Source organism: Bufo gargarizans, chromosome 9 (assembly GCF_014858855.1).
Source record: "Bufo gargarizans isolate SCDJY-AF-19 chromosome 9, ASM1485885v1, whole genome shotgun sequence".
NCBI lineage: Eukaryota > Metazoa > Chordata > Amphibia > Anura > Bufonidae > Bufo > Bufo gargarizans.
In genome coordinates this window covers 194,898,853-194,921,009 of record NC_058088.1, presented here as the reverse complement: position 1 = coordinate 194,921,009, position 22,157 = coordinate 194,898,853, and the positions used below count along the sequence as shown (strand labels likewise).

General features: G+C 48.9%; 1 protein-coding gene across 1 annotated transcript in view; it reads left to right on the top strand.

Moving 5' to 3' along the window:
* The window catches only part of AIF1L (allograft inflammatory factor 1 like), a 30,893-nt gene that overhangs the window by 2,174 nt on the left and 6,562 nt on the right, over positions 1-22,157 (top strand). Inside the window, exons 3-5 of the mRNA XM_044268718.1 lie at positions 6,036-6,102; positions 15,601-15,642; positions 16,078-16,240. Of these exons, the coding sequence (XP_044124653.1) occupies positions 6,036-6,102; positions 15,601-15,642; positions 16,078-16,240 (272 nt within the window). The remainder of the gene's footprint in view (positions 1-6,035; positions 6,103-15,600; positions 15,643-16,077; positions 16,241-22,157) is intronic.

Here is a 22,157-nt window from a genome sequence, read left to right as displayed (position 1 = left end):
ATGATATCTGTGCAGGCCGAATACTACTCACAGCTGAGGGTTTGTTACAGTGTATCAGCCCAGGCATTAGGGTCCATTCGCACATCCGCAATTCTGTTCCGCATTTTGTGGAACGCAATTGCGGACCCATTCATTTCCCGCACTTCCGGGTCCGCAATCGCAGACAAGAATAGGCATATGCTATTAGTGCCGGCGATGTGCGGTCCGCAAAATGCGGAACGCACATTGCCGGTGTCCGTGTTTTGCGGATCCGCAAAACACACACGGACATGTGAATGGACCCTTAGGCCTCATGCACACGGCCGTTGTTTTGGTCCGCATCCGAGCCGCCGTTTTGGCCTATTCACTTCAATGGGGCCGCAAAAGATGTGGACAGCACTCCGTGTGCTGTCCGCATCCGTTGCTCTGTTCCGTGGCCCCGCAAAAAAAATATAACATGTCCTATTCTTGTCCGCGGTTTGCGGACAAGAATAGGCATTTATATTAAAGGCTGTCCGTGCCGTTCCGCAAATTGCGGAACGCGCACGGACACCATCCGTGTTTTGGCGATCCGCGATTTGCGGACCGCAAAACATACCACGGGCATGTGCATGAGGCCTTACTCTGGCAGCAGCACAGATCTCTCTCCTGACCTCCTGAGCACACGGTGTGCTGTCCGCGTTTTTTGCGGACCCGTTGAAATGTATAGGTCCGCATCCTATCCTCAGAAAAAAACGGAACGGACACGGAAACAAAATACGTTTGTGTGCATGAGACCTTATCCTGTAGATGGTGTGATCTTAGATCTTCCCCAGATTGATCACAGGGGCTGATGATACCTCTGGTGCAGACACTTTTGTCTAACTCTATAGAGACTAGAGACACCAAATTGTGCCAAAAATGCACCTGTCTGGGCGCGCCTGTCATCGAATCGCGGGTCTGCGGTCACATGACTCGGGGTCCAAATCACCATGAAGACGCCACTTTTCACACTAAAAACATCTGCAACTTTATATCCGACTCTGACTTGAATTCCTCACCATTTTCACTATCTCTGTCTGCTGTCAGTGAACAGGAACACACTATTATTTCCTGAGGCTAAAACCTGCCGTGACCTTGCGCTTCTCACAGCTGAGGGTTTGTTATAATTGTATCCAGTCTACACAATGCTCTGCCACTACGCAGGCTGGACTGATACATTGTAGCAACACTCAAGAAAGGCGAAGGACATGTGCTGCTGATGTGCTTAGGATTGTTCTAGACTGGATACAACTGTGACAAACCTTCAGCTGTGACAAGTATAAGGTCATTTTGGCGTCTTGAAACAAGACTGAATCAGTGAGCTGACAGCAAGCAGAGATCTAGAATGATTTAGCTTTTTATCAGACCCCTCTCCATATGGGCATCGCCATTGGGGCCCCTGATGTGCAGGATGCCGTGCGCCCCTTATGTGCGAGCTTTTAATGGCGACATTTTGCCTGTTGTCTTATAATCTACAGCGGATTATAATCACTGTATAAACTCTGACTAATTATACCCGACATCACGGCTTTTAATTATCGCTGTCTGATGTTGCCGAAACCTCCCCGCCCCACCCCCGCCCTCTCTAAATGCCATTTACATGACACCATGTGACCGTGGCAGCCATATTGATTGTCACCCTGCTTTTCCAGGAACAGAAAACAGGTAAACGTAAAGTCAAGTTTTCGGGGTGATACGTCTCATACTGCAGATACCCAACTTTCTAAGGCTTCCGCATCGCAAACCCAGCTTTTCTGGAAACTGACAGAACTCAGACAAAGCTTTTCTGTACTTCCAAGGGTTAATAATGAATTTGCCCCAATTCCAGGGGAGCTTAGTTAATTATAGTTCTATCTACTACACCGGGACAGAAAGGGGTTAATAAACGTGGTGATCATGTGACAGCGCCCACCGACACTGGGCCCCTTTAAAAGGTAGATACACCCGGAATTCGTCGTTATCCGCAGCAGCACAATCCATACCAACTGGCGCCGATTTTGCTAGCGTAAATGCTGGGGGTTTGGCGCCGATTTGCAAACTGGCATGCTTGTGTTACAGCCCCATAGATCGCAGTATGCAGCATGGTACACTAGCCTCTCCGTGACCTGCTCATCCTGGGCCTCCTGGTGCACAAACAAAATTTCAGAACTGCAGTGAAGACTGACACGCATAGTGATCAGGGAGAAACAGAGTGCAGGGATCTTGATTTATGGGCCCTTAAAGTGTGGGTGACAACCCTGACAACCCTTATGAGGGCCCCCCCTCCAGTGACTCATCGATGAAAGAACACGACGTGTATTATTAGGAAACCGTCGAGCCGCCGCCTGCAACGACTAATTATTACCGCTGCCGATCATAACAAGAAATGTATAGCGCCCCTAAAACCGCAGCGCATTGAGCGCGCCTCCCCCGGAGATCCTCCACAACACTAATAATTAACTGTCCCTCCTATCCCGTCCCTAAAATCCCCCTGCAGGACACTCCGTTAATCTGGCCTCGCTGGGATGTGAAGGGTGTCGGATTGTCAGATATTCTGGATTATTAGAGCCTCATAGAACCTGCCAGGTCCCTGGATGGCAGATCTTTTCACGTGTGCAGCCATATTGGCGTGGAGCATGAATGGGCCCACCTGCTATGCACGACTGGGTGAGAACTTCTGCGTAACCGCTTAATGGCGGCCCTATTGGTTGTCATCCAGGTTTCCCTGCAACAGATAGCGACATGCGCTGCGTTTAGCGCCATATCCAACAACCCCAGTGGCGTATATGTCTATTATGTCACGACTTTCGGAAAATATCCACTGTTCGGCATTTGTACTGTGAAATATTAAATATACGTAATTGTGTCTGCGGCGTGGCTTCGAGGGGCAAATGACACGGATACCGTAACCACTTCTCGCAGGAAAGGATTCTTCTAAAGCTTCTGTGAAGCCGGAATATTTGGGATTCCAGACGGAGAAAGGAGCCGAATCCCAGGAGGGTACGAGCTCCAGGCTCCTTTTATGGGAAATGGCAGCTTCCCTATCAGAGGAGAAAGCTGAGTGAGGGAATGGTGGGCCTCATGAATGAAAACCAAGACAGAGACCACAACGGGAGGAGAGACCTACGGCAACCAATCAAGTCTTTCCTTTCATTTTCTAATTTACTATGGAAAAATGAGAGCTTTAATGTGATTGGCTGCTTTGTGCTCTGAGGCCTCCTATGTAAAGAGCAGTGCCAATAAGCAGTAGCGCATAGCAACCAATCCGATCTCTCCTTTCATTTTCTAGCTTACATTAGAAACATGAGAGCTAGAATCTTACTGGCTGCTTTGTGCTCTGAGGCCTCCTATGTAAAGATTAGTGCAAATAAGCAGTGGCCCGTGGCAACCAATCAGATCTCTCCTTCTATATCCTAACCTGTATTTGAACTGGGCTCTAATTGGTAGCTATGGGCAATCACTCCAGGTGCAGGAATCATGCCCAAAAACAGCACAAGCAAGAAGTGATGAGGTTTTCCTTAGCAACCAATCAGGAGGCTTCTTGCACTTTCTAAATGGCACTAAAACAATGAAAACTTAGATCTGATTGGCTGCTATCTATGATCCTCTTTCACTGTTGGAAAAGTTGCCCATAGCAACCAATCAGATCGCTTCTTACATTTAATAACCTGTGATAAGACAACTAAATCTGGGATGTGATTGGTTACCATGGGCTATTCTCTCTGCATGTCATTTGATACTAGAATGGCGCCAAAGTCGTGAAACATTTCCAAAAAGCCTTGGAAATGAGATTTGTTTTATTTTTGCAGACCTAACAGAGAATTTTTGTGCTTACTGTCTACTGCTGCCATCGCAACCAATCACAGCACAGCTTTCATCTCATATCCTGCTCTTCGAAGATGAAAGCTGCCCTGTGATTGGTTGCTATGGGCATTATTTATAACCTGCCCTATGGTATAAACACAAAAGCTACAGTACTTTAAAGGAAATGTTTGGAAAGGCGTTAAAAGTGGAACACCTGCAAAACCGCGCCATTTAGTGACCAACCTGAGCCTCTTATATCTGCCCCCCCTTCACCCTCGTATTGCGGATTCATTATCGGGGGCTTCAGTGCGATTATCCTCTTAGTCGCCAGATATCCTACGGCCCCCATGCGTTATCCACCAGGAATCTTAATTCGGATCCATGCTGGCGAGAGTGACGTTAGCCTTATCTGTGCTCGGTTATCTGCCCTGCGTGGGGGAGAGACGCGCCATCCACAGAATCGCGCCAATCTTCCACTTATAAGGAGATGGCGACAGATAAATTCTATTTTTACCGACGGCGAATTAAAGCTTCTTATTTTTAGACTGGGCTGAAATAGGGGAAGACTCATGAGACGGGCAGCGGATTTAAGGAGGCGTACTATCACTACTAGGCCGTCATGACGTAGCCCGTAGTGGTTACCGACCTGCCAATTTACAACCCTGCCTGTGTCAGTATTCACTGCAGTTCTGGCATTCTGTTCAAGCTCTGGATGGACAGATCTACAACTCTAAAGGCACTGGTGCCCACAGGCCAACTTGGCGCAGCGATTAATACCAGCCTGACTCTGGCCGGAGGACGGGGGAGGGGGAGTGCATTGGGAAGTTTCTGCACGGATTTGAGCGTTCCCACAGCCTCGCTGTAGACCCCCGCCGGCAGCCGCCACCGTACATGAATAGAGACTGAATAGCTGGGGGGGGAGACAATGCTGCGACGGCGTCCCAGAGACCGCTGCGCGTATTGATGTATGCCAGTCATGGAGGAGAAGAGCCCACAGGGCCCGGCTCTTCTCGCATTTAACCCCTCAAGCGCTAAAACCGATAGCACCAAGCGTGACAGAACACTTGTCTTTATCTTCCATTAAGAAGAAAAATGATCTGTCATTGAGGTGCGTGGAGGCGTCTGCAGGGCTGTAGCGGCGACCATATTGGTTGTCACCCAGCTTTGCCAGAAACAGATATCACTAAGGCCTCATGCACACGACCGTATGTGTTTTGTGGTCCGCAAATTGCGGATCAGCGAATAAAACGGATGACGTCCGTATTGTTTTTGCAGATCCGTTATTTTTGCAGATCCATTGTAATAATGCCTATCCTTGTCCGCAAATTAGAAAAAATGGTGTGCTGTCCGCATTTTTTGCGGACCAATTGAAATGAATGGGTTCGCATCCTATCAGCAAAAAATAAACGGAACGGACAAGGAAACAAAATACGGTCGTTTGCATGAGGCCTAATAAATGACGACCCCCGCTGGTCCGCAGAAGACGTCTCCAAGATTTATATTCTCTGGGGATTTTTATTTTTATTTTAGGGACATTCTTTCTGTTCTCAGGGACAATCCCCTTGTTAACCCCTTACTTCCTCATCACGTGGATTGCAAGGTTTATTTTTTTAGATTATTTTGTTGTTTTTCCTGCTGATTAAAGGGAAGTTAGAAGAGGATCTAACATCAAAGAGAGCGAGGCAGAACAAACATTGTTATGGCTGCACACTCAGGTTTAATGAGTCACTACAACCCCCATTATACGCCAGCCAGACTGTATGTGACTATAAAAGGGATAGAAGATTGGATTTTCTAACGGTGTCCGGGTCATAGATTGAGTTTCGCAGATTATAACAATGCGGCTGATATTTGCAGCTGACGCTTTCTTCCACTTTTACGGTGTTCTGAAAATCAATTCAGTTACTAGTTCAGGGAAGGGGGCGCTGTTGCAAGTCTTTTCTTTAGTAAAACATAGTAATTACTGGCAAAATGGTAAAAGGAGGTACTGCAGGTCACAGCAATTAATATGCTCAACCTGCGGCCCTCCAGTTGTTGAAAAAATACAACTCCCATCATTCCCTGACAGCCTACAGCTATCATCATACAGAAGGGCATTGTGGGAGTTGTAATTTTACAACAGCTGTAGGGCCGCAGGTTGAGAATCCCTGTCCTAAAGACTCCGGAGATCAGAGCTGCACAGCACGGGCCGTGGAACAGAAGGTAAAAACGAAGGATTCTTAGAGGATATTCATTTTTATTCTGTTTTACAGGAATTCCTTACAGATGAAAAGTACATGGATATGGAGGACATAGAGGAAAAGCTGACATCCGCTAAGAGTAAGTGCCAAACTACCATCAATGCAATCACACAGGCTCCTCCCCCTTGTCTAAGCCCCGCCTTCATCCAACGGTGACCGTCTGGGGGTTTAGACCTTTTAGTTTATAATCATTCTCTTCTTACTGCCAGGAAAATATTATATCCAGGTAATAACACAGAGCAGCCAATGTGAACAAACAGACCTGCACTGTAAAGAATGGTGGAGAGATTAACTCTAAATGTACAGCCGGTATAACCTGGGCATCGCCTGTATATAATTATATATGTACAGCTGGTATAACCTGGGCATCTCCTGTATATAATTATATATGTACAGCTGGTATAACCTGGGCATCGCCTGTATATAATTACATCTGTACAGCCGGTATAACCTGGGTATCTCCTGTATATAATGATATATGTACAGCTGGTATAACCTGGGCATCTCCTGTATATAATTATATCTGTACAGCCGGTATAACCTGGGCATCTCCTGTATATAATTATATATGTACAGCCGGTATAACCTGGGCATCTCCTGTATATAATTATATATGTACAGCTGGTATAACCTGGGCATCTCCTGTATATAATTATATATGTGCAGCTGGTATAACCTGGGTATCTCCTGTATAGAATTATATGTGTACAGCTGGTATAACCCGGGCATCTCCTGTATATAATTATATCTGTACAGCCGGTATAACCTGGGCATCTCCTGTATATAATGATACATGTACAGCTGGTATAACCTGGGCATCTCCTGTATATAATGATACATGTACAGCTGGTATAACCTGGGCATCTCCTGTATATTATTATATATGTACAGCTGGTATAACCTGGGCATCGCCTGTATATAATTATATCTGTACAGCCGGTGTACGTTTTTCTCTCCCCGCTCGCAGCTCTGGTAATGTTATGACTGTAGGTGGGGGGTTATTCGCTGTCGCACACTGGAAGCCTTGACTCTTCGGCCTCCTCTCATGATTTCCTCACCGCGGTTCCACAAGGTCCCTATTGTGTGGACTCCAACGCCCTGCACTGGAACGCTCAGCTGTTCCGTCTTAGGGGGCTGCAGTGCTGAGGGGACGGGGAAGGTCAGGGCCAGGAATCTTCAGTGTCCACTGGGGAAGGGACGAGAGAAGCCAAACATGGGGCAGGGACGAGATCCAGCAGCACAATGGGAGTCTTGTTACACATCTGCCGCTTATCCCTCTGTTCTCCGCCACATGACGCTGGGGTTCACATAGTTTCCTACATATCACTGTTATAAAGCTGCCAACTGCTTGAGCCAGCACATGTTAGTCACAGGCAGGACTGGACTGCGGTGACATCATCATGTCTGATGTAGTGACATCACCGGATGTGAGATGCTCAGCCAATCAGCTGCTAGGGGGTGGAGTATGTCAGCTAGGGTTCCACCATAGGAAACCCTCATCCATCTGGGGCAGAATATGCTATCACTATTTTCAAGATCTCTGTTTGCTGTGAACGAGAACAACCTTTCTTACATCTACAAGCAGAAAACCCATACAGACCTAGTACTCTACAGCTGAAGGTTTGTTACAATGTGTCCAGTCTAGACAATGCTCTGTGAGCTGCACTGATCTCTCCTCCGTCCTGATAGTTTGTTACAATGTATCAGTGCAGGTAACATGTATCAGTATTACTGACAACTTGGTCACATACCTGACCTCACCATGCCCTATTGTCACAGCTCCGCCTCCCGCTAGTAGCCGGTATTAAAATTGCATTTTGTGGTTTTTAGTGACCCTGTTTCTGGGATTTAGATCATCGATGGTAAAGGAGGATCGGGGTGAAGGAGGCGAGTGATGTCGCGCTAAACTCAAACTTTCTCACTTCACTTGGATTTTCTGAGAACTCAGAGGCAATAAAATATGAGCTTGATGCAAAAGTCATCACCCCCCGAAAACACAAATCCAGCAAAAAAGAGGAAGCCCCCTCCCCATCATGATTCAGGACGGTCAAGGACACATAAAGCACATCATGTGGGTGAATTCGGAGGGGGGGGGGGGGATTTGTGGCGGCCTCCGATTAGAGAAACAGGAAGGTCTGAGAATGAAAGATACCGCCCAGCAGATCTCCATTATTACCGCAGTCATTCTCGCTGAGCCTCCGGGTGCGTTATTAAAATATCATTTCGTGGTATAATATTATGGCTGCTTTGTAGCCTTCACCAAAATGAATAGAAACTAAGAGCTGGAGCCGATCCTGACGTCCTAATGTGAACGGACACCTAGAGCAGGGATGGCCAACCTGAGGCTCTCCAGCTGTTGCAAAACTACAACTCCCATCATGCCCGGACAGTCTACAGCTATCAGCCTACAGCAGGGCATGGTGGAGAGCCGCAGGTTGGCCATGCCTGACCTAGAGGAACGCACAGGAGGCTGACTGTGGGGGCAACACATGCCATACGGAGACCTGGAAGAGCCGTGGATGGATGGAGGGATAAGAGCTAGATAGACAGATGTGAGATAGAGAGAGAGATATTAGAGAGATAGATAGATAGATAGATAGATAGATAGATAGATGATAGATAGATATTAGAGAGATAGTTAGATAGATAGATAGATAGATAGATAGATAGATAGATGATAGATAGATAGATAGATAGATAGATGACAGATAGATGATAGATAGATAGATAGATAGATATTAGATAGATGGATAGATAGACAGATAGATAGATAGATAGATATTAGAGAGATTGATAGATAGATAGATGATAGACAGATAGATAGATAGAGGAGGTAGATAGATAGATAGATGATAGATATGTAGATAGATAGATAGATAGAGAGAGAGATAGATAGATGATAGATAGATAGATGATAGATAGATAGATAGATATTAGATAGATGGATAGATAGATAGATAGATATTAGAGAGATTGATAGATAGATAGATGATAGAGAGATAGACAGATAGATAGATAGATGATAGATAGATAGACAGATATGAGATAGAGAGATAGATATTAGAGAGATAGATAGATAGATAGATAGAGAGATAGGAGATAGATTGATGAGATAGATATTAGATAAATATGAGAGATAATTAGATGGATAATAGCAGTGGCGTAGCTAGAAATGACTGGGCCCCACAGCTCATTTTTGAATGGGGCCCTCCTCCCCCAGTAATTTTTTTCGCAACCCCTTCCTTTCATGCCGCCCCCATTCCTGTGGCTGGTAGAGATCGCTCTCGGGCGCGGCCGCTGTTCCATCCGTCTATACTGCCACTGTAAATGATGTCATTGAGTAATACTGTTGAGGGGGCCCTGACCAAATCTTTTAGTCCTCCTCCTGGATGGGCCCCTTCTGGGTCAGGGCCCCAAAGCAGCCACTTCCCCTGCTTCCCCTATAGCTACGCCCCTGGATAATAGATATGAGATGGATAATCTGGGCCCCTCATGGAGTAGTGCGGTGATTGATGTGCTATTCTCTATGGCGGTGTAGCCGGGGGCATCATGTGGAGTCGCTCGCTCATTCCCCCGGCTGACGCTGGATCTACAGGGGAACCGCCGGTACAAATGGCAGATGTCAGCGCTCATCCACTGCACCAAAGCTGATGAGAGAGGAAGGAGAAGCGTCCGGGAGGATGGCTCAGAGCGTTCGCTCCAGTCTACCTGTCCTGTTTGTTACAGTGTGTCAGTGTGGAGCCGGGAAGCTTCTCTCAATCTCCGGAGGATTGTCTGGACACATTGGGACACGTTTACTAAGAGCGGCTTTTTACGCCAATCTTAGTTTCCCCCCTGCGCTGCCGTTAGATTCGTCAGAAATTAGGCGCATCTGTGGCAGTCCTTACGCCTGGTGTAAAACTACGCCAGCCCCCGCCATGCCCAACTGGCGGACACGGCGTAAAAGCATCCGTGAGACTAAATATTGTCACACGGTCAGTTAAAAAAGTTGCCTAAACTAGTTGCGAGTCCCTTAGTAAATGTGCCCCCGTTCACACGTGGCCATCCAGAGGTGGATGCATAGATGCCGACGCTCCATGAGGATAATCCGCGGGATTTTCCGAATGGAATTCACGAGAAGAATGAATGCGCTCATTTATCTTCTGGGTGAGTTTTTCTGCGGTGTGTGAACAGGGTGTAAAACCCCTCATTGATTTACACTGCAGGCAGAATATTAGAGGATACGACCAGGGTTTAGGAGCAGAATCTGAAGCAACTCCTAGTCACACGTCGCAAGACCGCAACGTCACCTGAGGCCTGTGTGAACCGCGCAGGAGCACGTTCACAATCATCGGGTGCGGCTGGCAGGGTGACATAAGTGAGGACAGCGTAAGGGCTCCTTCACATGAGCGGATGCCGTGCGGGTAATCCGCTGCGTGAAAGCGTGCCAAGCCGCGCTCCGGACAGCAGAGACATGGCGTATTAAAGGGTAACGGCATCCGCTCGTGTGAAAGAGCCCCAAGACGTCTCTTCAAGGAACTGCTCAGCGCGGCCTCTTCTGCTTTCCTGGAAACGTCGCCAGTTTCTGGTAGACAGGTTGTCGTCTGTCTCACGGAATTTCCATTCTAATGTAATAGAACATATTGCCTCATAATGGAAGCGCCCGCTCTGACAACTACAGTCACCATGGAAGGTTGTCACTGTTCGCTATGATAGCGCCACAAAGCAGAGCCAAGGAAGTGCGCGGCAATGTTACCAAATGTGGGAGATGCTGAGGGGAGTAGTTAGTAATAAAGATATAGCACAAGAGGTGCAGAGATTAACAAAGCAAAGGTAGACATTGTATCCAATCCTGTCCTGTGTGATACTGGCTGCTGAGCCGTGTATCTAATCCTATCCTGTGTGATACTGTCTGCTGAGCTGTGTATCTAATCCTACCCTGTGTGATACTGTCTGCTGAGCTGTGTATCTAATCCTATCCTGTGTGATACTGTCTGCTGAGCTGTGTATCTAATCCTATCCTGTGTGATACTGCCTGCTGAGCTGTGTATCTAATCCTATCCTGTGTGATACTGTCTGCTGAGCTGTGTATCTAATCCTATCCTGTGTGATACTGTCTGCTGAGCTGTGTATCTAATCCTATCCTGTGTGATACTGCCTGCTGAGCTGTGTATCTAATCCTGTCCTGTGTGATACTGTCTGCTGAGCTGTGTATCTAATCCTATCCTGTGTGATACTGACTGCTGAGCTGTGTATCTAATCCCATCCTGTGTGATACTGTCTGCTGAGCTGTGTATCTAATCCTATCCTGTGTGATACTGACTGCCGAGCTGTGTATCTAATCCTATCCTGTGTGATACTGTCTGCTGAGCTGTGTATCTAATCCTATCCTGTGTGATACTGTCTGCTGAGCTGTGTATCTAATCCTATCAGGTGTGATACTGTCTGCTGAGCTGTGTATCTAATCCTATCCTGTGTGATACTGTCTGCTGAACTGTGTATCTAATCCTATCCTGTGTGATACTGTCTGCTGAGCTGTGTATCTAATCCTATCCTGTGTGATACCATCTGCTGAGCTGTGTATCTAATCCTATCCTGTGTGATACCGTCTGCTGAGCTGTGTATCTAATCCTATCCTGTGTGATACTGTCTGCTGAGCTGTGTATCTAATCCTATCCTGTGTGATACTGTCTGCTGAGCTGTGTATCTAATCCTATCCTGTGTGATACTGTCTGCTGAGCTGTGTACCTAATCCTATCCTGTGTGATACTGTCTGCTGAGCTGTGTATCTAATCCTATCCTGTGTGATACTGCCTGCTGAGCTGTGTATCTAATCCTATCCTGTGTGATACTGTCTGCTGAGCTGTGTATCTAATCCTATCCTGTGTGATACTGTCTGCTGAGCTGTGTATCTAATCCCATCCTGTGTGATACTGTCTGCTGAGCTGTGTATCTAATCCCATCCTGTGTGATACAGCCTGCAGTGTGATGGGTCGGCAGGCTGTGGCGGGATTATTATCACATATCGCCAGTTATGCAGATTTTAGTCACTCGCAGCATCAGCTCCTCTGAGTTTTAATCCTGTTTTTCATATTTGAGGACATTTTTATTAGCGGACTTAATAATGTATAATCACCTCTGAGAGGAGTAATAGCAGAGCAATGGCGGGGAGCGGCCGCAGGAAAGAAGATGAGGGACTGAATGAAAAATGAAGCAAAAATAAACAGCGGGGCCCCTAGCTCTCAGCCGGGGGCCATTGAAAACAGAGCAGGGATCTACATAATAATAATAGAGTGCTTCATCTTAGGGGGGGGGGGGGGGGGGTCCTTCAGTAAGCAGGTAAAGGCGTTATAGGTTACAACTGCTGGCGGAAAAGTAGGAGAAGGTCTCTGCTGCAGAAAGCTGCCTCTCAGCTGGAGTAGGAGAAGGTCTCTGCTGCCTCTCAGCTGGAGTAGGAGAAGGTCTCTGCTGCCTCTCAGCTGGAGTAGGAGAAGGTCTCTGCTGCCTCTCAGCTGGAGTAGGAGAAGGTCTCTGCTGCCTCTCAGCTGGAGTAGGAGAAGGTCTCTGCTGCCTCTCAGCTGGAGTAGGAGAAGGTCTCTGCTGCCTCTCAGCTGGAGTAGCAGAAGGTCTCTGCTGCCTCTCAGCTGGAGTAGCAGAAGGTCTCTGCTGCCTCTCAGCTGGAGTAGGAGAAGGTCTCTGCTGCCTCTCAGCTGGAGTAGGAGAAGGTCTCTGCTGCCTCTCAGCTGGAGTAGGAGAAGGTCTCTGCTGCCTCTCAGCTGGAGTAGCAGAAGGTCTCTGCTGCCTCTCAGCTGGTGTAGGAGAAGGTCTCTGCTGCCTCTCAGATGGAGTAGGAGAAGGTCTCTGCTGCAGAAAGCTTCCTCTCAGCTGGAGTAGGAGAAGGTCTCTGCTGCCTCTCAGCTGGAGTAGGAGAAGGTCTCTGCTGCCTCTCAGCTGGAGTAGGAGAAGGTCTCTGCTGCAGAAAGCTGCCTCTCAGCTGGAGTAGGAGAAGGTCTCTGCTGCCTCTCAGCTGGAGTAGGAGAAGGTCTCTGCTGCCTCTCAGCTGGAGTAGGAGAAGGTCTCTGCTGCCTCTCAGCTGGAGTAGGAGAAGGTCTCTGCTGCCTCTCAGCTGGAGTAGGGGAAGGTCTCTGCTGCCTCTCAGCTGGAGTAGGAGAAGGTCTCTGCTGCCTCTCAGCTGGAGTAGGAGAAGGTCTCTGCTGCCTCTCAGCTGGAGTAGCAGAAGGTCTCTGCTGCCTCTCAGCTGGAGTAGCAGAAGGTCTCTGCTGCCTCTCAGCTGGAGTAGGAGAAGGTCTCTGCTGCCTCTCAGCTGGTGTAGGAGAAGGTCTCTGCTGCCTCTCAGCTGGTGTAGGAGAAGGTCTCTGCTGCCTCTCAGCTGGAGTAGCAGAAGGTCTCTGCTGCCTCTCAGCTGGAGTAGCAGAAGGTCTCTGCTGCCTCTCAGCTGGAGTAGGAGAAGGTCTCTGCTGCCTCTCAGCTGGAGTAGGAGAAGGTCTCTGCTGCCTCTCAGCTGGAGTAGGAGAAGGTCTCTGCTGCCTCTCAGCTGGAGTAGGAGAAGGTCTCTGCTGCAGAAAGCTGCCTCTCCGCTTCAGTAGGAGAAGGTCTCTGCTGCCTCTCAGCTGGTGTAGCAGAAGGTCTCTGCTGCCTCTCAGCTGGAGTAGGAGAAGGTCTCTGCTGCCTCTCAGCTGGAGTAGGAGAAGGTCTCTGCTGCCTCTCAGCTGGAGAAGGAGAAGGTCTCTGCTGCCTCTCAGCTGGAGAAGGAGAAGGTCTCTGCTGCCTCTCAGCTGGAGTAGCAGAAGGTCTCTGCTGCCTCTCAGCTGGAGTAGCAGAAGGTCTCTGCTGCCTCTCAGCTGGAGTAGGAGAAGGTCTCTGCTGCCTCTCAGCTGGAGTAGGAGAAGGTCTCTGCTGCCTCTCAGCTGGAGTAGGAGAAGGTCTCTGCTGCCTCTCAGCTGGAGTAGGAGAAGGTCTCTGCTGCCTCTCAGCTGGAGTAGGAGAAGGTCTCTGCTGCCTCTCAGCTGGTGTAGCAGAAGGTCTCTGCTGCCTCTCAGCTGGAGTAGCAGAAGGTCTCTGCTGCCTCTCAGCTGGAGTAGCAGAAGGTCTCTGCTGCCTCTCAGCTGGAGTAGGAGAAGGTCTCTGCTGCCTCTCAGCTGGTGTAGGAGAAGGTCTCTGCTGCCTCTCAGCTGGAGTAGCAGAAGGTCTCTGCTGCCTCTCAGCTGGAGTAGCAGAAGGTCTCTGCTGCCTCTCAGCTGGAGTAGGAGAAGGTCTCTGCTGCCTCTCAGCTGGAGTAGGAGAAGGTCTCTGCTGCCTCTCAGCTGGAGTAGGAGAAGGTCTCTGCTGCCTCTCAGCTGGAGTAGGAGAAGGTCTCTGCTGCCTCTCAGCTGGAGTAGGAGAAGGTCTCTGCTGCAGAAAGCTGCCTCTCCGCTTCAGTAGGAGAAGGTCTCTGCTGCCTCTCAGCTGGAGTAGGAGAAGGTCTCTGCTGTCTCTCAGCTGGAGTAGGAGAAGGTCTCTGCTGCCTCTCAGCTGGAGTAGGAGAAGGTCTCTGCTGCCTCTCAGCTGGAGAAGGTCTCTGCTGCCTCTCAGCTGGAGTAGCAGAAGGTCTCTGCTGCCTCTCAGCTGGAGTAGGAGAAGGTCTCTGCTGCCTCTCAGCTGGAGTAGGAGAAGGTCTCTGCTGCAGAAAGCTGCCTCTCCGCTTCAGTAGGAGAAGGTCTCTGCTGCCTCTCAGCTGGTGTAGCAGAAGGTCTCTGCTGCCTCTCAGCTGGAGTAGGAGAAGGTCTCTGCTGCCTCTCAGCTGGAGTAGGAGAAGGTCTCTGCTGCCTCTCAGCTGGAGTAGCAGAAGGTCTCTGCTGCCTCTCAGCTGGTGTAGGAGAAGGTCTCTGCTGCCTCTCAGCTGGTGTAGGAGAAGGTCTCTGCTGCCTCTCAGCTGGAGAAGGAGAAGGTCTCTGCTGCCTCTCAGCTGGAGAAGGAGAAGGTCTCTGCTGCCTCTCAGCTGGAGTAGGAGAAGGTCTCTGCTGCCTCTCAGCTGGAGTAGGAGAAGGTCTCTGCTGCCTCTCAGCTGGAGTAGGAGAAGGTCTCTGCTGCCTCTCAGCTGGAGTAGGAGAAGGTCTCTGCTGCCTCTCAGCTGGAGTAGCAGAAGGTCTCTGCTGCCTCTCAGCTGGAGTAGGAGAAGGTCTCTGCTGCCTCTCAGCTGGAGTAGGAGAAGGTCTCTGCTGCCTCATAAAAATGTTTGTAAATGTTTAACTCTTATAGATAATAAGTAGTGAACAGGAAAGAAGACATGGCCCGGATCGGGCGGACATACAGCCTCTGGCGCAGGTGTGTCGACGCTGATTCAGCGCTCATGGCCATTGTTGTATGGCGGCATAATGAGCGTTTCCTGCAGTGATTGCCGACATGTACGGGTCGGTGATTGACAATCCTGAAATTGTCTGCATTGTTCTGTAACATTGTAACAATTCTGTAATGCGGATGGCGCGGGGGGAGGAGCCAATGACACGAAATGTAACAGGACACAATGTCACCATGTTTACCTTGATTCATTGTATACGATTCATCATCATCCTCATCATCCGCTCTCTCTTTGTTCTAGAAAAATTCATGGAATTTGACTTAAACGATCAAGGAGAAATCGGTAAGTGATGTGTCATGGCTCCCATGGCCGATTGTCGCCCCGCCTTTCAGACTCCCCTGAAAATAAATCGCCCCCTATATGCACAATGTTAGCAGTGCACAGGTTGCAATCGGTATCGCACATCCATCTGTGTCTACGTAGTGGGGGTCATTCACTAAAGACCGGGCATTTCACACACAGGTCTTAGTATAAGCCCCATTGGAGGAAACAGCGACCAATGTATTACGCGGAGTGCGCCACTTAATAAATGACTCCCACTTTCTGCTGTCTGTGCACCAAAAATGAAATTCCTGCTCCTAGCTAGACATGTAGAGGTCCTACCCGCCACCCTATGCCAGGGAATGGCCCCCAATGTGTGTACCCCGGTTTAGACCCCCCCGTTAATATCTTGACGATACAGTGCGGCATTGACTAACCTACCGACGCTCCTTCTAGACATGATGGGACTGAAGATGATGATGGAGAAGCTTGGGGTCCCCAAAACCCATCTAGAAATGAAGAAGATGATCTCCGAAGTGACCGGAGGCGCCAGCGACACCATCAGCTACAGAGACTTCATCAAGATGGTGGTGGGAAAGAGGTCCTCCATCCTAAAAATGTAAGTGGATTCTGCGCCAAACACAGCAGGTCTTCCCCACTGCGCTTTTTTCCCGCTTGTAGTTTTTAAAAACCTCACAGCAGAAAAAAACGTAAGCGTCCTGTGAAGTCTTCTGCCGGGAATCCACGTCCAGAATTCCCACTGAAATGGGCAGAAAAGGAAAATCCATGTCAAAACCGCATTTTTTACGCGGATCCATTATTTCAGCACAGAAAATCCTCCGTGTGAACCTACCCTAAAGGAGTAACTCCGATACAAGCAAATCTTAAAGGGGTTTTCTGGGAACGTGATATTGACGGCGAAGAGGCCACGGCGCTCCGTGAGCATTTAGGCCCCTTCCTAGGCCAGTGACGTCATGATACATGGGTCACGTGACCTAGGCACAGCTCAGTCCCATTCAAGTGCATGGGGCTCACCTGCAATACCAAGTGTGGCCACAATCCTATGGATGGCGCTGTGCTCAGTAAGTGCAGCGGCCTGTCCAAACAGCTGATCGGCGGGGGCCCGACTCCTGCCACCCCCGCCGTTCTGATACCGATGACCTGTCCTCAGCATACGCCATAACAGCAGTGTGTAGTAACCATTCCCAAAGTCCCCCATGGGGGGCAGCTCTGGTGACAGGTGGTGCAGGCAGCAGTCGTCTCAAGCAGCACGTCTGCTGCTCAACACTTGTCTCAAAAGCAGGTGGCGAACTTACTCGCCCTCAGCAGGATCGTCCCTGTGACTGCCGCCCTGTCCATTGGAAGGAGGTCACCGGCTGAACCTGGAGGAGACGGAGGCGAGCATTTATCAGCAATGCCTCCCAGCCCCAGAACATGGCAACAACAGCTGAACAATATGATATACTCTACTCACAGCCAAAGCTGCATTCACAACCCTGCTTCCCCTTGCAAAAGCAGGCGCCATGTGACCTAACAGACTAGACAACCACAATGTAGAACTGTGAATGCAGCTCTGGGTGTGACTGGAGGATAAGGCATAGTATAAGGTAGGTATTTACAAGGTGACGTAACGTTCTAAGCTTTGAGGCTTTATATCTGTCCGCTGCGGATAGAATGAGGGGGGGGGGGGGGGGCTGCGTGTACGGGGGTGACCCGGGGTTAATGGGATTCATTCTTGGCATGTGCTGCCCACTGCGGTTCATGGATCGTGGGCATCTCATTCCAGTGTGTAGGACGCCGGCATCGGAATGTGCTGGGTCACAACAGAGCAGCTGGCGGCAGCTGGCATCACCCGTCATGTACCAACCGAGTGCCAGGCAGATGGCGGCCATGACACTCAGTTGTGGAGGACAATAAACAAGGGAGAGAGATCCTAAAGTTACATCATGTCTTATGCTCCAGTTATATCCAAAGCTGCACTGGCAATTCTGCTGCTATCCTATTGGTTATCGGGTCCCGCAACCTGACATCTGCTTGCTGGTCCAGTGTGTGCTGTGAAGCACTGGTGTGCAGCTCTGGTGGTGACTAGAGTATTACATCTCATATACTAGATTCAGATACACATTTTGTGCTCCAGAGCTGCGCTTCCTGCATTTTATAGGACAGACCACATACATTCGGTTCAGTGGGGGGAATTAATGGCTGACACCAGAGAACTGCAGCTCGTCATCACCAAACCCTTCTACCTGATCACTGACCCGTGACAGGTATCCGAGCCGCACCCGCCTCGGTTAGATACACCGGTATTATCGGGAGCGCGGAATACCATCCGGATACCTATATGCATAGCTGGCAATCTGCCTCCTATGACTGTACCCCGATTACTCCCAGTGTTGTGTCACCGCCGGTGGCGCAGAGCCGAACCCGTTCTACCACATAAGTGTCCCCTGACGAGGTATGACTGCTTAAAGGGCAACTCCACAGACGGCGGACACCCCCGACCACATATAGATCTGTGCAGTGCTATAGCCGCCGTCCAATGCCAAATACTGGCAGATTAGGAAGGGGTCAAGATCTCTGCTTGCTGTCAGTAAACTACAGCATCCTCATCCTGACCTATTATTTCTCACAGCAGAGAGTTTGTTACAGTTGTATCCAGCCTAGACAATCAACTGAGCAGCAGAAATCTCCCTCCTGTCCTGATAGTTTGTTACAATGTATCAGTCTGGAGTCCCATAGTCTGGACGGGATACATTGTAACAAACCCCCATCTGTGAGAAACATTACTTCCAGAAGTGTTTCAGCCTCTGAAGGTAAACAGGAATGTTTCCATTCACTGACAGCAAGAAAACAGGCTCCATCTCAGGCAGTGTATCTGTGAGGTCTTCATAATCTCACACAGTGGCGCAGTCCTCACAAGAACGCCGCCTCCCACACCGACCGGTACAAGAGCGCTAGAGCGGGCGCCAACCCACGGGCGCTGCCACCTGCAGCAGAATGTAGCACAGAAGTGACAGGACTAGATACACAGCTCAGCAGGCAGTACCACACAGGAGAGGATTAGATACACAGCTCAGCAGACAGTACCACACAGGAGAGGATTAGATACACAGCTCAGAAGACAGTATCACACAGGAGAGGATTAGATACACAGCTCAGCAGACAGTATCACACAGGATAGGATTAGATACACAGCTCAGCAGACTGTGCCACACAGTATAGGATTAGATACACAGCTCAGCAGGCAGTACCACACAGGAGAGGATTAGATACACAGCTCAGCAGACAGTATCACACAGGAGAGGATTAGATACACAGCTCAGCAGACAGTATCACACAGGAGAGGACTAGATACACAGCTCAGCAGGCAGTACCACACAGGAGAGGATTAGATACACAGCTCAGCAGACAGTACCACACAGGAGAGGATTAGATACACAGCTCAGCAGACAGTATCACACAGGATAGGATTAGATACACAGCTCAGCAGACAGTACCACACAGGAGAGGATTAGATACACAGCTCAGCAGGCAGTATCACACAGGATAGGATTAGATACACGGCTCAGCAGACTACCACACAGGAGAGGATTAGATACACAGCTCAGCAGACAGTATCACACAGGATAGGATTAGATACACAGCTCAGCAGACAGTATCACATAGGATAGGATTAGATACACAGCTCAGCAGACAGTATCACACAGGATAGGATTAGATACACAGCTCAGCAGACAGTATCACACAGGATAGGATTAGATACACAGCTCAGCAGACTGTATCACACGGGAGAGGATTAGATACACAGCTCAGCAGACAGTATCACACAGGAGAGGATTAGATACAGAGCTCAGCAGACAGTATCCCACAGGATAGGATTAGATACACAGCTCAGCAGACTGTATCACACGGGAGAGGATTAGATACACAGCTCAGCAGGCAGTATCACACAGGAGAGGATTAGATACAGAGCTCAGCAGACAGTATCCCACAGGATAGGATTAGATACACAGCTCAGCAGCTGTATCACACAGGATAGGATTAGATACACAGCTCAGCAGACTGTATCACACAGGATAGGATTAGATACACAGCTCAGCAGGCAGTATCACACAGGATAGGATTAGATACACAGCTCAGCAGACAGTAATCACACAGGATAGGATTAGATACACAGCTCAGCAGACAGTATCACACAGGATAGGATTAGATACACAGCTCAGCAGACAATATCACACAGGATAGGATTAGATACACAGCTCGGCAGGCTGTATCACACAGGATAGGATTAGATACACAGCTCAGCAGACAGTATCACACAGAATAGGATTAGATACACAGCTCAGCAGACAATATCACACAGGATAGGATTAGATACACAGCTCAGTAGACGGTATCACACAGGATAGGATTAGATACACAGCTCAGCAGACAGTATCACATAGGATAGGATTAGATACACAGCTCAGCAGACAGTATCACACAGGATAGGATTAGATACACAGCTCAGCAGAGAGTATCACACAGGATAGGATTAGATACACAGCTCAGCAGACAGTATCACACATGATGGGATTAGATACACAGCTCAGCAGACAGTATCACACAGGATAGGATTAGATACACAGCTCAGCAGACAGTATCACACAGGATAGGATTAGATACACAGCTCAGCAGACAGTATCACACAGGAGAGGATTAGATACACAGCTCAGCAGACAGTATCACACAGGATAGGATTAGATACACAGCTCAGCAGACAGTATCACACAGGAGAGGATTAGATACACAGCTCAGCAGACAGTATCACACAGGATAGGATTAGATACACAGCTCAGCAGACAGTATCACACAGGATAGGATTAGATACTGCACACAGGGACAGGTCTCAATCCACTATCAGACATCATGGGGTCTATAAGAAGTGCCGCAGAAGTAAAGTCCCCCCACTCCCATGCACTTGAAGAGCAGCTTTGTGTTTGTCGCGGTCCCCGGACTCCACCCTTCCCAGGACTGATGTGGAGGGTGGAGCGCAGCTGTTCACAGCAGGCACCGCACAATTAGGCGTCCCCCTGAGGAATCCTGGGGCGCAGACAAAACAAAGCGACATCTAAATATATCTTAAGACTGAACGTAAAGTCACTAGATAACGTCGCTACCCCTATGGAGCAGCACAAGAATAACTGAGTACGACAGGTGCAAAAACCAGTGCGTGTATAGCATTATTAACCCCTTCACACCCCACATTCCTGTGCCTCAAAAGATATATCAGAGCAGACAGCAGCACATAACACTAGTACTGACCGTATAATCTGTATGTAGTGAGCTCCCCCTAGTGGTGGCTGTATAATCTGTATGTAGTGAGCTCCCTCTAGTGGTGGCTGTATAATCTGTATGTAGTGAGCTCCCTCTAGTGGTGGCTGTATAATCTGTATGTAGTGAGCTCCCTCTAGTGGTGGCTGTATAATCTGTATGTAGTGAGCTCCCCCTAGTGGTGGCTGTATAATCTGTATGTAGTGAGCTCCCTCTAGTGGTGGCTGTATAATCTGTATGTAGTGAGCTCCCTCTAGTGGTGACTGTATAATCTGTATGTAGTGAGCTCCCTCTAGTGGTGACTGTATAATCTGTATGTAGTGATCTCCCTCTAGTGGTGGCTGTATAATCTGTATGTAGTGAGCTCCCCCTAGTGGTGACTGTATGATCTGTATGTAGTGAGCTCCCTCTAGTGGTGGCTGTATAATCTGTATGTAGTGAGCTCCCCCTAGTGGTGACTGTATGATCTGTATGTAGTGAGCTCCCTCTAGTGGTGACTGTATAATATGTATGTAGTGAGCTCCCCCTAGTGGTGGCTGTATAATCTGTATGTAGTGAGCTCCCTCTAGTGGTGGCCGTATAATCTGTATGTAGTGAGCTCCCCCTAGTGGTGGCTGTATAATCTGTATGTAGTGAGCTCCCTCTAGTGGTGGCTGTATAATCTGTATGTAGTGAGCTCCCTCTAGTGGTGGCTGTATAATCTGTTTAAATACAGTGAGTATTACTGGATATGGTTGGGGGGGGGGGGGGGGCACGTTACTGATACTATTAATGGGGGGTTGATGGCACTTTGGCCTGTATTATGGGGGTGCAGTCTGTATTGGTGTGTGGGGGCCAGGCCCCCATTATGTGTGCTTCCTCTAGTGCCTTATTCCAGGTGGTCCCTACATTATTAGTCGCCCTTTGTTCTCACAGCCCGTTTAGTTATGAGACCACCACCCTGGCCTTCAGGGATGACCACCGAGCTTTCCTACTGCCCCGAGCAGCAGATACATCCCCCACTCAGGAGAGCCGGATAATTTCCCTTGTGGGGGCCATAATGATGACCCGGTGGTTGTGATCCAGCTTTCCCCTTGACTGATGAGATTTCTGATTTTAGGGGCCGCTCCTCACCACATGTGACCCCTCAGGGGGATCATATTCTCTTATCTCTGGAGACATCAGAGTCTTTGGGATCAGGTAACCCGTCACCTTTCGGAGGATGAGGCTCCAGTATCGGGGGC